The following is a 15,895-nucleotide window of genomic DNA, read 5'->3' as shown; positions in this document are numbered from 1 at the left end:
AAGGTCTGGAAGGAGAGATTTCTCCTTCATTTGGGGTGGATGGACATAAACTATGCTATTAGGAAAGATGAACCATCGACACTCACTAAAACCAGCAGTGCAGCGGACACCACGCTTTATGAACGATGGGAACGATCTAATTGCCTAAGCATGATGTTCATTAAGACTAAAATTTCAGTTGGTATTCGTGGTTCTGTTGATCAGCATGAAAAGGTCCGAGACTTGCTGAAAGCCATTGATGATCAATTCATCACTTCAGATAAGGCACTAGCAAGCACCCTAATCATGAAGTTCTCATCCCTGAGGCTCACCAATTTGAAAGGTGTGCGCGAGCACATCATGCAAATGAGGGACACGGTGGCTCAATTGAAGAAACTTGAGGTTGAAATATCGGAGTCCTTTCTGGTGCACTACATCCTGAACACCCTTCTGCACCAATACGAACCCTTCAAAATCTCATACAACACACATAAGGATAAATGGTCAATTAATGAACTCATGACCATGTGTGTTCAAGAGGAAGAGAGACTGGTGATGGAACTGGGAGAAAGTGCAATGCTGGAAATGCGCGGAAAGGGAAAATCTCAAGCCAATAAGAAAGGGAAAGGTAAAGTACCTCCCCAAGTTGATATCAAGAAGGATTCCAAGTGTTTCTTCTGTAAAAAAAGGGACACATGAATAAGGAATGCGCCAAATTTCAGAAATGGCTTGCGGACAAAGGTAATCCAATCTCATTTGTTTGTTATGAATCTAATATGGTTAATGTCAATTTTAACACTTGGTGGATTGATTCTGGATCAACAATTCACATTTTGAATTCCTTGCAAGGTTTGCAAAACCTAAGGAAGCTAGTGGGAAGTGAGAAAAGCATCTTATCAAGAAACAAGATGGGCTCGCATGTGGAAGCTATAGGAACATGCTATTCAACTTTAAGTAGTGGCTTTGTTTTAGAATTGGAAAAGACCTTTTATGTTCCAAGTTTTTCTAGAAACTTGATTTCAGTTTCAAGGCTTGTACCTTTTGGATATTCCTTTAGCTTTTCAGAAACATCCTTCAGTTTACTTTATAAATCTGATTGTGTTGGGAATGGTATTTTGTCTAATGGTCTTTACTGCATTAATTTACAAAACAATGTCACTTATGATTCAATGCATGTTCACACTGGCACTAAAAGATGTGTTATTAATGAATATTCCTCTAAATTATGGTACCGGAGATTAGGTCATATCTCCATAGAAAGAATTAAAATATTGGTAAATGAAGGGGTACTTAATACTCTGGATTTTACTGATTTTGAGACTTGTGTGGACTGCATAAAGGGAAAGCAGACCAACAAGTCAAAGAAAGGTGCCAATAGGAGTTCGAACATATTAGAGATCATACATACTAACATATGTAGTCCAGACATGGACTCACATGGTCAGAGATACTTCATCTCTTTTATAGATGATTACTCATGATATATGTATCTCTACATGCTTCATAAAAAGAGTGAAGCATTAGATGCCTTTAGGATCTTTAAGGCTGAAGTAGAGAAACAATACGGGAAGCAAATTAAGATCATGAGATCAGATAGAGGTGGAGAATATTATGGTAGATACACAGAAGATGGATAAGCACTTGGGCCATTCGCAAAATTTCTTCAAGAGCATGGGATTGTTGCCAATACACCATGCCTGGTTCACCCGACCAGAATGGTTTAGCAGAAAGAAGAAATCAAACATTATTGGACATGGTGCGGAGTATGCTTAGCAGCTCCAATCTTCCTAAATCCTTGTGGACTGAATCACTTAAGACAACAATGTATATATTAAACCGAGTTCCAACCAAGGTTGTTCCTAAAACGCCATTTGAATTATGGAAAGGTTGGAAACCGAGTTTGCGACATATGCGCGTTTGGGGATGCCCATCTGAAGTAAGAATATATAATCCACAAGAGAAGAAGCTGGACCCAAGGACCATTAGTGGGTATTTCATTGGATATGCTGAAAGGTCTAAAGGTTACAGATTTTATTGTCCATCTCACAACACTAGGATTGTGGAATCAAGAAATCCAAAGTTTCTTGAAAATGACTTGATCAATGGGAGCGATCAAACCAAGAATATAGTTTCTGAGAAGGATCATTTAGAATCTCAACCTTCCACCTCAAGTGATAGATTGGTTATTGTTCACAGCACCCCTCAAGTACAAACTGGTGTTGAGCAACCAATTGTTGATGTTCCACAAGCTGCTGACGACATTCTAGTAGATCAAATAGTTCAAGAGTTGCCAAGAACTTTTGAACAACGAGTTGAACCACATACTTCTTAGGAAGATGATGGTACAACATTAAGAATATCTATTAGACCAAAGAGATCAGCAATTCCTAATGATTATGTTGTGTATCTGCAAGAATCTGACTATAACATTGGAGCCGAAAATGATCCTGAGTCTTTTTCACAAGCCATCAGTTGCAAAGAATCAGAATTATGGTACAATGCCATGAAGGAAGAGGTGAATTCTATAAAGAGTAATGAATTCTGGGATCTTGTTGAGTTGTCTAATGGTCCAAAAGCCATTGGATGTAAATGGGTCTTTAAGAACAAGAAAGACTCATTGGGCAACATTGAGAGATACAAGGCAAGACTTGTTGCTAAGGGATTCACTCAAAAAGAAGGAATCGACTACACAGAGACTTTTTCTCCTGTATCTAAGAAAGATTCCTTGCACGTTATTATGGCATTAGTAGCCCATTTTGACTTGGAGTTGCAATAAATGGATGTGAAAACGAAATTTCTCAATGGAGATCTAGAGGAGGAGGTTTACATGAAACAACCTGAAGGATTCCCCTCTAGTGATGGTAAGAAATTGGTTTGCAAGCTCAAGAAATCCTTATACAAATTAAAACAAGCATCTTGCTAATGGTATTTGAAATTCCATAATGTAATTTCTTCTTTCGGTTTTGTAGAAAACATTATGGATCATTGTATATACCTGAAAGTCAGTGGGAGTAAAATCTGTTTTCTTGTTTTATATGTGGATGACATTTTGCTAGCAACCAATGATAAGGGTTTGTTGCATGAGGTGAAACAATTTCTCTCTAAAAATTTCGATATGAAGGATATGGGTGAGGCATCTTATGTCATTGGCATTAAGATCCATAGAGACAGATTTCAAGGCATCTTGGGTCTATCTCAGGAAACCTATATTAATAAAATTTTAGAGAGATTTCAAATGAAGGATTTTTCACCAAGTGTAGCTCCCATTGTGAAGGGTGATAGGTTCAATTTGAACCAATGCCCGAAGAACGACTTTGAAAGGCAACAAATGAAGAACATTCCATATGCTTCTATTGTCGGAAGCCTAATGTATGCTCAGGTCTGCACAAGACCTGACATAGCATTTGTTGTGGGAATGTTGGGACAATATCAGAGTGATCCAGGTATAGACCACTGGAGAGCTACAAAGAAAGTAGTGAGATACCTTCAAGGAACCAAAAACTACATGCTTATGTATAGACGGACGGACAATTTGGAAGTAATTGGCTACTCAGATTCTGACTTTGCTGGATGCGTTGATTCACGCAAATCAACATCAAGATACATTTTTATGATGGATGGTGGAGTTGTATCATGGAGGAGTGCCAACCAGACCTTGATTGCCACTTCCACTATGGAAGTTGAGTTCGTCTCCTGTTGTGAGGCTACTTTACATGGTGTATGGCTTAAGAGTTTCATTTCTGGGCTTAGAATTATGGATTCTATCTCTAAGCCATTGAGAATATATTGCGACAATTCAGTTGTTGTTTTTATGGCTAAAAAAAAAAAGTGGGAGTCGAAATAAACACATCGACATTAATTATTTAACTATAAGAGAGCGTGTTAAAGAAAAGAAAGTGGTCGTTGAGCACGTTAGCACTGAGTTGATGATCGCTGATCCTTTGACTAAGGGTATGCCAACATTTAAATTCAAGGATCATGTAATGAATATGGGACTTGGTTCTATTATGTAGTTTCTCATTGTATGGACAATGTTATTTTAATGAAATTCTAAATTATTGTGATGTTTTTCTCATATTTATGTGCACCTTAATTTGATTTCAGAGAATTCATCTATGTAGGACCAAGAATAAACATAGGGTTTATTCATTAAGAAATTGTTGCCACATAAATTATAATAAGAATAAATACATAGTAATACATGGAAGATAATACTCGTCATTAGAGGAATTATCCCCATGATTCATGTATCTATTACTTAATACAGATTATCAATGGGTTTAAAGATGAGATATTAAGATTGGAAGTATGGACCAAGTAGGAGAATGTTAAGCTCCCTCTCCCAACGACCGCCGATTTCTGGAAACCAACTACAGTAATTTCTGGAAACCAACTGCAGTTATTTCCTTAAATGATGGAAATCAACTGCAGTTAAATTAATTTCTTGTTGGGAGCTCCTGGAGTGGTCCATTACTCCCTCTGTAGTTCTCTACCATGATCTATGGAGCACTTGACACATAGCCATCAGAAGCTTGATGGAAGCTTGGCTATAAATACTTCTGTTTGGTCCCCAAGCTCACTAACTTAATCCCCTTCAGTTTTACACCATCAAGTGAGAGTGAGCAGAGCTTGGAAGTTCCACACGGATGAGAGTTTTGTGTTTCGTCCTCACTCGTTCGTTCAAGGCTTTCAATCGACTTTTTGTCCATTTATTTTCTGCAGTTTACTTCCGCAATTGTAGGCGACAGTTGGGAAAACGTAAAGGGAGCTTAACATTATATCCCCAGAAGTTTTCGAGCTTAAGAAGCTGCAAACTTTGTGACTACAAAACAACAAGCTAACAGGAGCGATTCCAAATATTGTTGGGGACAACCAGGTCTTGTTAGAGCTCTAGTTGGGTGGCAACAACCTAACTGGAACAATGCCATTGGAAATTGGCTTCATTAGAAGGTTGCAAATTCAACTCAATCTCAGCTACAATTCTCTAGAAGGGGAAATTCCGAGTACTCTTTCTAGTTTGTACATGCTAGAAATCTTGGATCTTTCCAACAATAAATTGACAGGAGAAGTTCTAGGTTCTTTGACATCTATGCTCAATCTCACACTGTTGAACATCTCAAACAATAGATTAACAGGTGTCCTTCCAAAATTTCCGAATTCCACAAACGCATTGATAATTATTGATACAGGAAACCCTGGTCTCTATACTACTGGGCAATTCGGTTCTGCTACCACCACCTCCGCAAAGAAAAAAGTATCAGTAATTTTGACAGCTATGCTCAGTCTCAATAAGAATCCATGCAACACGTTTATCAGGGCCCCCCAGGCACCAGGGATCCATATACACAAATTTCCCAATAACATTGCCAATATCCTCTAATGTCCGCTCTGTCCATAGCTCGATAGGCAAGCCAAGAAACTTTACCCAAATTAACTTATTCTTCAGGGTGTTGTTGAGGTAATTGAATCCAATAAACCAAGAGTGGAGTTCCAGAAAGCTGTTCCCATCAATCCACGGAATAGCATTTATCTTCTATAGGTCTTCTTGGCTAAGGAAGTGGAAGTTATACCAGCCCTGGAGCAACCTCACAACCGTCGACATGTAACCCAGAATAGACTTCCACTTCAGTTCTACCCATTTTCTCATGTCGGAATCGCTCCTTTCTGAGAAATGTTAGTACCCAACTAGTGCATGTTTCAGCAGGCTAGTAATTCGATCGTTTAACCTCACGATGTCAAAAACCAGGGTGAGTGGCGGGGACGTAGTTCCAATAGATCGAACACAATGCCCGGATTTCCATTCATGCCTTGCATGTGTGCCACCCCACAGATCCAGGGATGCATGGCCACCATCTAGCATAGATACATCCCCTAGAATATTGTGCCAGTCATCTAGTGATTGTGTGCCACATCGACGCCCACCCCCATGACTACCCAGCATGCATGACTCAGCCTCAATGGTGGCCTTAATAAATGCCTCATGGGCCGACGTGTCAGATTCTAGGATATCCATACCACCCAGTCTAATAAACCCTGCTAGATATGACAACCCCCAACTCAAAATGCCACAACAAGTTGACAAATGTGCATAATTAATTATTGAAGACAAGAGATAGAGACATCAGTAGCTGGAAGTAATAAAGAGGAATAATACCGATGACCCTCCCAAGTACCGTGCTAACCTATAACACAAACCTCAAGGAATTGACATGATCATGGAATAATGCCACTTAAGGAGACACCGACAAAACATTCCCCGAAACAGGATAAAAAAGGATATGTCAGAGAATAATAATGATATGTCAGGATGGGAAGATTGTTGTGTTTCCCAACACAACATGTAAGATAGATCCAATGCACGACAGGATAAATATGGTATGTGTCAACATCTAAGAAAGGATATAAGGCCACCTACCACTCTAGCAAATTGGAAAACCGAGAAGATAACAGAATTCGATGCCGAAAAACACAAGGATACTGAAGCCGAGTCTCAGAGGCTGAAATGGAAGAAATATATAGGGATCCCAGAACATCTATACAGGAAAAAAAAAAAAAACCTAATCTTCAACACAACAACAAAGACAATAACAACCCATACATGTCAACCATGTATCACCCAAATGGAACCCAAATTGTTTGCATGGCTGTGAGATATAAAATAATTTAGAGCACTTTTGATAGCGCAGATGTAAAACAGTAGAAAACAAACATGAATACCCCACAAAAGATTCGGGAAAGCATTAACATAAGAAGGACTCAGATCAAGAATGCATTAGAGCACCTAGATGTGGGGGAAAAGTGAGCAACGAATATACAATATAGGATAAAGATGGAGACGAAAAATAACAATAGGATGTGAAACAAGTCCAACCATATTACCCATATACAGAGTCGAATAAACATACCCATATACCAATGTCGAGAAACCAAACAATAATATGGCGCCCAAAACTTAGAACATCACAATTTAAGATGCATGCTCACATATAAGACTCATATAGCCATAAGAAATCAAGCCTGGTCGCATAAAATGCGATGGAATTGGTACATTCATGTCAACCTGATATTGTAGATGTTGATGCTTCTAATTGCGCGATTTATAATAGCTTAGTCGACATGGGCATAGTTTATTTTATATTAAAATGTAAATCTGTCAAAATTAAGTAGAAGCCTTAAAATTTTAATTACGGGATAACTTAATAATTTTTTTAATAAAAAATTAAATAAATTTATTGAAATAAATTAATATTTAAATAAAAAGGTTTTCTAAAAAATAAGTTTATGTTTTTTTAGAATTTTTAATTATTATCTTATATATTTTATAATTTTATAAATTATATTTTGATTTTTTATAAATTAAATTAAATTTTGGACATCTTTTTAGAAAAATAAAATGTTATTTTAATTTTTTTTAAAGCTAAAATACTATTTATATGATTTTCCATTTATTAATATATAATTTTATAAAGTATATTTTGATTTTTTATAAATTAAATCAATTTAATTTAATAATAATAACTTAATATTTAAAATTTACCTATTTTTTCTAAATAAAAAATTTATAAACTTGAATTTATAATCAACCAACACAAATTTATTAATTTAAAAAAAATTTGAATATCTATTTAATCTCAAAACATTAATTCTATAATTATGAATTTAGTGATGTTTTATATTTATAACCCTTCTTTAGTCATTCAACTTTAATATATTATTTTTATAATTATAATTTTTAACATAATATTATATTATTATATAACTAAGATGCTTAAAACTTCCACGGGAGAAATTAACATTATTTTAAACCATATAAAGAAATAATATATATTATTCATGTAATATAATTAAATATTTAAAACGTTCATAACTCTAATTATAAATATATTTTTAACGAATAAAATAAAAACTAAATTAAATTTATAATTCATTAAAAATTAAATAACAATTAAAAATTTGTCATCCCACTTTTAAAAAATAAATAAAAATTTATCACGACTTAAAAATTGAAGAGTTTGTCACGACTATCGTCCGTCCAAGTTCTGAACGCCGATTGTATCGCTATCAAAAATACTCAAAGCCGCGGGCACTTGGTAAAACTCAATCAAGGTCAAGCGCACAAACATTTTCAAGTCTGCAGTCTGCAAGTATGGAACCCGAGAAAGCAGAGATGGAGAATGAAGAGGACCTGCAATTGCTCCGAAGCTTCAACGCTCCTGTCAGGCATCTGCACATCTTGACCAAATCTCGAAGGTTCTCACTTTACTCTTCTATCCTTCGACTTTCTGAATTTTGAAAATGACAACCATTGAATAACAATGGAAACTCAGCATACCCAAGGGCCAATAATAAATATCATTCAGGGCCTGCGGAGGAAGCCTGAGACGAAATCATTGCAGGAGACGGATGCCCAACAAATAGGTTGATGCAGGGATTGCACGCATTCTTCATTTATTTGCTGTGAAAAATGAGGTATTCTTGGACATGTTCTCCCCTTCTCAGTCTCCTGTTCATTCTTTCATGTTTGGATTCTGGAATTTGTCTCGATAACCAACAAACACATTTGATGAAAAACCTGTCGTCCTACACACCCTCATGGACGACTGCAAAGTCTGATAACCCATGTGGATGGAGTGGTGTGAATTGCACTGCCAATGGGAGTAGTGTGACTGCGCTTCATATGTCCGGTTTTGGGCTGAGGGGCAATGCTTGGCAGACTATATGCCAACTTCAAGCCCTTCAAGTGCTTGATGTCTCTGACAATTTCCTGTCAACCCCATCTGATAATGATATCCAGGCTTGCACCAACTTGTTTTCCTTTAACATCAGCTCCAATTTTTTGCCAGGCTCATCCCTTCCTTCGCTTGCACCGATGCGCAAACTGCAGTTCCTGGATGTCTCTCACAATGGATTGGCAGGGCAATTTGGCCCACAGATTCAGTATTTGACAGACCTCAGAGTGCTCAATTTGACATACAATAACTTCACTGGTCCAATCCCTTCATTTTTAGGAAATCTGACGACTTTAGAAAAAATCGATTTCTCTCAAAATTCTTTTGAGGGTGAATTTCCCAAAGAGCTTGTGCATTGCACCAATCTGACTTATCTAGACCTCAGCTTCAATAGACTGACAGGCCTAATCCCTGATAGTATTAGCAACCTTATCCATTTAGAAACCCTGATTCTGTCATCAAATAATTTAACTGGAATGATTCCTGAAACACTGGATCGACTTGGCAATTTGGCTTACTTCGCATCAAGTAAGAATCAGCTCATTGGAGGAATACCTGTTCAGTTAGCTAAGCTCACACAATTATATTTTCTTGATCTGAGCTACAATGGGTTAAATGGAAGCATTCCTCCAGAACTTTTTGCTTTGAGCAACTTGAAGACACTGGACCTTACAAAGAATTCGCTCACAGGACAGATTCCTCAGAATTTTTCGGGAAAATTGATAAGGTTGCGAATAGGCCAGAATGTTCTTAAAGGAAACATTCCTTTAACAATTGGAAGTTGGTCTGGTTTGACATCCTTAGAAATGAATGATAACTCACTAGATGGGCAGATTCCGCAGCAGCTGGGAAATTGTACCAAGCTTCAACTACTTGACCTTGGCCACAATAATTTGTCAGGCTCATTAACCAATCAGCTGCCTTCACTTCGACAGTTGCAAGTGTTGAAGTTGCATAATAATAATTTTGTTGGAAGCATTCCAGATATACTGTCATCTTTCTCTAATTTGTCATATGTCGATTTGAGTGGCAATACCCTATCAGGTTCCATACCCTCAAATATTTTCAATCTTTCGAAACTCCAAAATTTGCGCCTACAGAACAACAAGCTAACAGGAGCGATTCCAAGGAGTGTTCGAGACAGCCAGGCCTTGTTAGAGCTCCAGTTCGGTGGCAACAACTTAAGTGGGAAAATTCCAGCGGAAATTGGGTCCATCACAAAGTTGCAAATTCAACTCAATCTGAGCTGCAATTCTCTAGAAGGGGAAATCCCAAGTACTCTTTCTGGTTTGCTCACGCTAGAAATCTTGGATCTTTCCAGCAATAAGTTGACAGGAGAAATTCCCATTTCTTTGACAGCTATGAGCAGTCTTACACTGTTGAACGTGTCAAACAATAAATTAACAGGCATCCTTCCAAAATTTCCAAATTCTACAAGAGCATTGATAATCATTGATACAGGAAACCCCGGTCTCCATACCACTGGGCAATATGGTTCTGCTCCTGCCACCTCCGCAAAGAAAAAAATATCGGTAATTTTGTTAATTGGAGTTGCTGTTGCAGGTGCTGTCTTCGGAATTGGGGCAGTTGCATTGTTCATTGTGGCACGCAAATACTTTCGCCGTAAGATTGAAGGCCATGTTATTAACCCGGATAGTATCCACAGGCCAAGGATCGACTTTGACAAAGGTGTTCAAGCCACTCTAAATCCTACAAATGTCTTTCTAAAGAACAAGTTTAGCACCTATTACAAAGCTGTCATGCCTTCTGGCATTAGCTTTTTAGTGAAGAAGGTCATCTGGACTGGCAAAAGTTTCAATTCGGGAAACTTCCGAAAGCTTGGTACAGAACTGGAGAAGCAAGGGGGGCTAAGGCATCCCAATATCGTGACACCCGTGGCACATGTTCTAAACACATATTGTGCTTACCTTTTCTATGAGTACGTTCATATAGGCTGCCTCTCGGACTTCCTTCACACTAGTGGTGATTCTGTGTTGGATTGGCCATCTCGTTGCAGCATCGCTGTAGGCGTAGCAAAAGGTTTGGCTTTTCTACATGGTTGCCAACAGCCAATCTTCCATCTCGATCTCTCTGCCAAAAACATTCTTCTGAATCCGTTAACAGAGCCACAAATAGGCGATGTTGAGCTTTGCAAGATTATCGATCCTTCCAAGGGCACAGGGAGTGTTTCTGTAATTGCTGGCTCAGTTGGATACGTCCCTCCAGGTAAGCTCCACCTACACATTTATACCAAAATGTTAGATATGCAGAACATGGTGTTTTATAGTTATTTTTGGCTGTATCAGAGAGACCATACTGCAAAGTTCCTCCTAATTATAACTCATTATCATTGTAGAGATGCTCCAGTAAATATGAGTTAAGACTGGATTAGGGGAAATCTACATAATGGATGGGAATGTTTGATACAAGAGTTCTTAGTCTTTCTTTCTAACGTGATTGAGCTGGGAATTTTTTATATCATTTAAAGCATGCATATCACATTGCCAATTAGTGAATTATGCTGTTAATTATGGAGTTCAATGTTTGCATATTTCTTAGTATATACTTGTTTGGTGTTAGAGGTTTTCAAGGGTAGAAGCTATTGTCACAAAATGCTTTTGGATTTTACAAAAAAAATCGTTTTTTTGGGCTATAAATTGCTACTATCCGTTGTTTAGTCAAAGTGTTGATAACAAAAAGAGAAGCTTACAAACCAGTGAAAAAAGAGAAGCTTACAAACCAGTAAAACAAGATTTGGTAGACTCAGGGAGTCCGACCGAGTCCAACCCAGTTCTGAAACGAGCCTGCTTTTATGGGCTAAAGTAGGCCAAATTTGATTAAGTCTACGAGTTTGATTAAGTCTAACTGATATACTAATTCAGTTTGATCTAATTTTACCTGCTTGCAAGTGCTTTTCCTATTTAAGTATTTCCTGAGATGCTTTATTTAACAAGTTTCAGAGTAATTCAAATGTTCCATGTGTGTTTTGTTTTTGGGTATATTGTCACATGAGCTTTGCTCAAAATCCAGTAAAAAATTGTCAAATGTTCGATGTGTTTTTTGTTTTTTTTTTGGTATATTGTAACATGAGCTTTGCTCAAAATCCAGTAAAAAATTGTTGAATTGTTAAGTTTAAGTAGATTCAGTGCTCTAAGGGATATTTAGGGATCTGAATACATGTATATAATAAAAAAAAATGTATTTCAAATAACAAAAATTAGCGATCTCACACAAAATATAGTACAAAATTTAGATGATAAAAACAAAAAACATAGCCCAAGGGGCAGCTCGACTGGCAAGCCCATGTAAATCGAAGTGTTATGATCAAAGTGACTCTAAGTTCAAATCCCCGGACTAACCCGTGCCTACAGAAGGGGCATACCTAGACACATAGGGGTTATAGTGGTAGTGGTTGGAATTGACCCTGTAAAACCAACCCAGTTACCAATTCCCCTAGTCAGAAAAAAAAAAGATAAAAACAAAAACATAAAGCAATTAAACTTGACCCCAAGTTTATACCTAACTTATACCAGAATCTAAGTCATACTCTTTACTATTATGCTAACTTATACTAGAATGTAAGTCATACTCTTTACTGCTATGCTTTGATGAATTGCTCCCATGTCCTCCAAGTCACGTGACTATTTTTACGCTCAAAGATATCTACATTATGAATGAATTTATGATTCAATTAATTCCCTTTATCTCAAATTTTCCCTTCCTTTGCTGATGTAAAACTTGTTGCATCCTAAGATTTTTGACTTAATTTTAGATTTTCATCCTCCAGAGATCCATGTTACCTTACATTTTTGAAATGCCATACTTTGTTGTGCATGGAAGCTGTGCATATGTTTCCTTCGCATATTTAGCAGCTGTAGTAGAAATATAGTCAACAAGGCTGCTTGTTTTGAATCTGGCTTTCTCTTTACTTCAATGCGTGCATTTGGGAGTAAATTATCCGATAAGGTTTTGTATTGACTTTGGTGCTTATTGAATATGTTTGCAGAATATGCATACACTATGAAAGTGACTGCTGCCGGTAATGTCTACAGCTTTGGGGTCATCTTGCTAGAGTTACTGACTAGGAGGCCTCCCGTCACCGATGGAATGGATCTTGCAGAGTGGGTTCAATCTACTCTCTCAGGGGAGGAAACATGGGTACAAATTCTTGACACAAGAATCAACGACTTTTCCCTCCAAATACAGAATGAGATGATCTCAATGCTGACAGTGGCTCTCGATTGCATTAGTTCATCCCCAGAGTCGAGACCCAAAATGAAAGATGTAGTGGGAACGCTCGAAATGGTAAGGCAAGTTGTAGAATGAGATTTTACTTCATTCCACATTATATGAATAAAATTTCACTTCCCTACAATATATGGGTACAATATATGGGTGGGAATATGGTACTCTATTTTTTACTTTTTGAAGGAGGCTTAAATCCTTTTTCAATTGGTTTGTGGAATGCGGATGTCTCCCTAAGATACCTAGAGCACATTTTTAAATTTTATCCAAGAATGTAGGGTTGTAATTGTTTAAAAAACATAAAATGGAGGATAGCAATTATATATTTATAGATAGATAAAGAATTCATCAAAACATTTGTAACTACTTGTAAGTATAATAGTCTATACTATACAGTATCATATACAATCTTAAAAAACTTGGGCAATTAAGAAAAGGGCCAAGTGGCCTTTCATGATTGACCCTTGAGCAGTTTAACTTTAGTATTAACTAAATGTGTAACTATTTTCAATTTGCAATAAGATGTATGAAGGGTCTATAAAATAAAATTGTCTTTGTATTATCCATTCTTTCTCATTGATCTTATTAATGATGGTTATGTTGAAAGGCATTTACTTCTCAATCAGTTTATATATTTTTACGGTTCTGTTGAAAATCACTACAAAACACTTTGGAATACATACACGCATGCAAGTTGGCAAAATACTAAAACTAGCAAGCACTCACTCACAAGCGCCAAAATTTTGAGATACTACAACTAGCAAGCACTCACTCACCCTCCCTGGTGAGCACTCTGGGCCAATACCTCACTCAACCCTTCTTGGTTGGTGATCGGGTCTAGATGTTGAAAGGGCCTCACTCCACCTTACCTGGTGTGTGATTAGGGTCTAGATGCTGAAGGTCCTCACTCCACCCTTCCTGGTGTGCGATGAGGGTCCATGACCTCACTCCACCTTACCTGGTGTGTGATGAGGGTCCAGATGTTGAAGGACCTCACTCCACCCTTCTTGGTGTGTGATCAGGGTCTATGACCTCACTCCACCATAATTGGTGTGTGATCAAGGTCCAGATGTTGATAGAACTCACTACACCCTTTCCTGGTGTGTGATTGAGTCTCCTCTGAGAGGCACTCACTCAACCCTGTCTGTTGAGCACTCTAGGCCTCTCGGACCCATTCTCCTGGTAGACCCATTCTCCCTACCAAGAGAATGCCCATCCGTGTTATAGACATATTAGTAATCTCCATGAACCCCAACTTGTTTTTGGAGTACACGAACTTCTTTCTGGGCAACAACTTCGTTAGAACAACCGTTGTCTGCTCATTACTTGAGTCTTATTGCTCTCTTCTGAACCATGTCACGAATGTAAAGATACTAGATTCAAGGTGCCCTAACTTGTCATCCCGCTGTCACCTGCACCTGATCAACCAATCCTGCAAGTTGCACTCATATTGCTTCATAGATTTCCTTTCAAGTTGCAACATACTTGACCTATGATTGCAACATATGCCTTGCTTCATGCTCATCCATGAGATCAGAGCCCAATCAAAAGCAATATGAAAGCTCTCTTTGTTTTAGCACTCCTTGCTTTGCAACTAAACTTTTTTGTTTCGGACATCTCTTAAACTGACTATGCCATGACCAATTGTACCATGTTGGTACTTCAACACATGTTGAGCTATATTCCTTGGCTCAACCATGAGCTGATCTGATTCCTTTTCTTGATCCATCTTCCTATCTAGATGTTCTACCTGAACAAATCTTGTCATAGCAATATTGATTTGCTCCCTTTGACATTGATTTTATTAGCTAACTTGTCAAGATCCTTCATCTTGAATTCGGAGGTTCATCTCCCTCTGAAGCTGAGCAAGGGTTCCTGGAGAGACCTCTTCCTCTAGAGCAAATCTTTTGGTCAATGAAACTCCCTCTGACATACGAGATTTTTTCCTTCTATCAACAAATCACGTCGGATCAATCACCAATCTGAGTGCATCAAGTCCGAGGAGCCTGTACAAAGCTTTTTTTTTTCTTACAAGTGTGGGACTTCTTCATGTACCTCACCAACTTGAGGTATTTTACATGTACACTTCTTCTCTCATCAAGGAAGACGATCTCTACAACCATCAAAAATCATATAGATAATAAACCTTTTAATAAAGTTTCCCTTACAAAAAGTCCCTTGACAACCTTCTCCCTCTCACTGAGGCAATTCTTTGCTTTGTACTTCTTGCCACCCAATCATATTTTGTTTTAACATAAATCAAAGGCATTCTGCTCCCTTCGAGTCTAGATCTCGTTCATCACAATATCTCTCATCACAAAGAGTCTCTTTTTCGTAGCTTTGCTTTGTTCTTCCATTTGTTGCCAAAATCCCTTGTAGCCTTCAATATGTACCTGCACTCTTGATTACGAGGCCATGTTAGATAATCACAACCAAGCAAAGAATTTAAGGACAAGAGACCTACTACTAGTAATATCAACAACAATAGTAAAATTAGAGAGATGTAAAATACTTATCTTTTGAGAACATCCCTCTTGACCTTGCATCCACCTGCAATTTTATCAGCTTTATTCACATCATCATTATGATGTCATTTCTTTGTAAGATCTAAGGTTTCTATTTTCAGCGAAAACATTTGATCCTAGGGTTTTTCCCATAAACCCAAAGCTTTCTTCTCCAAGCCTTTAAGTTTTAAAAATGTCTGGCTAGGGTATTTAACTTCAAACCCTAGACTGTTAAAAGTTCATAAACCCAAAACCCTTTCTACTTTCTAGGGCTTACTAACCCTAGCTATATAAAACCTTGAAGTGCTCAATCTTTCATACCCTAGATTTTCATGATCCCTTAAAGGTTTACAAACTCATCCTTGCATTCATTAGCAATTCAATACACAAATGTTCAAGACTATGGGGTTGATCATATTTCATGCTTGTAATGCATCT

At 37.6% G+C, this 15,895-nt stretch overlaps 1 protein-coding gene across 1 annotated transcript; it reads left to right on the top strand.

The window, feature by feature from the left end:
• The first annotated feature begins 8,136 nt into the window (after nt 1–8,136).
• Nucleotides 8,137–13,034, top strand: LOC149212347 (uncharacterized). Its single transcript, XM_089388646.1, has 2 exons — nt 8,137–10,934; nt 12,715–13,034. Exons 1-2 carry the CDS (start codon nt 8,444–8,446, stop codon nt 13,032–13,034), a joined length of 2,811 nt encoding a protein of 936 aa, XP_089244772.1. The 5' UTR covers nt 8,137–8,443.
• Nucleotides 13,035–15,895: the final 2,861 nt, after the last annotated feature.

This window comes from Pinus tabuliformis, chromosome 1_1 (assembly GCF_031772625.1).
Source record: "Pinus tabuliformis cultivar Carrire ecotype Pingquan chromosome 1_1, CPIR1, whole genome shotgun sequence".
NCBI classification, from domain to species: Eukaryota; Viridiplantae; Streptophyta; class Pinopsida; order Pinales; family Pinaceae; genus Pinus; species Pinus tabuliformis.
The sequence above is the reverse complement of the archived record's forward strand: the minus strand, read 5'-3'. Positions and strand labels throughout refer to the sequence as shown.

Bases quoted from the DNA above. Each gene is read 5' to 3' on its own strand.
- LOC149212347 (XM_089388646.1), top strand. From the start codon at position 8,444: ATGAGGTATTCTTGGACATGTTCTCCCCTTCTCAGTCTCCTGTTCATT. The intron at 10,935-12,714 runs GTAAGCTCCACC...ATATGTTTGCAG, and splicing joins AGTTGGATACGTCCCTCCAG to AATATGCATACACTATGAAA.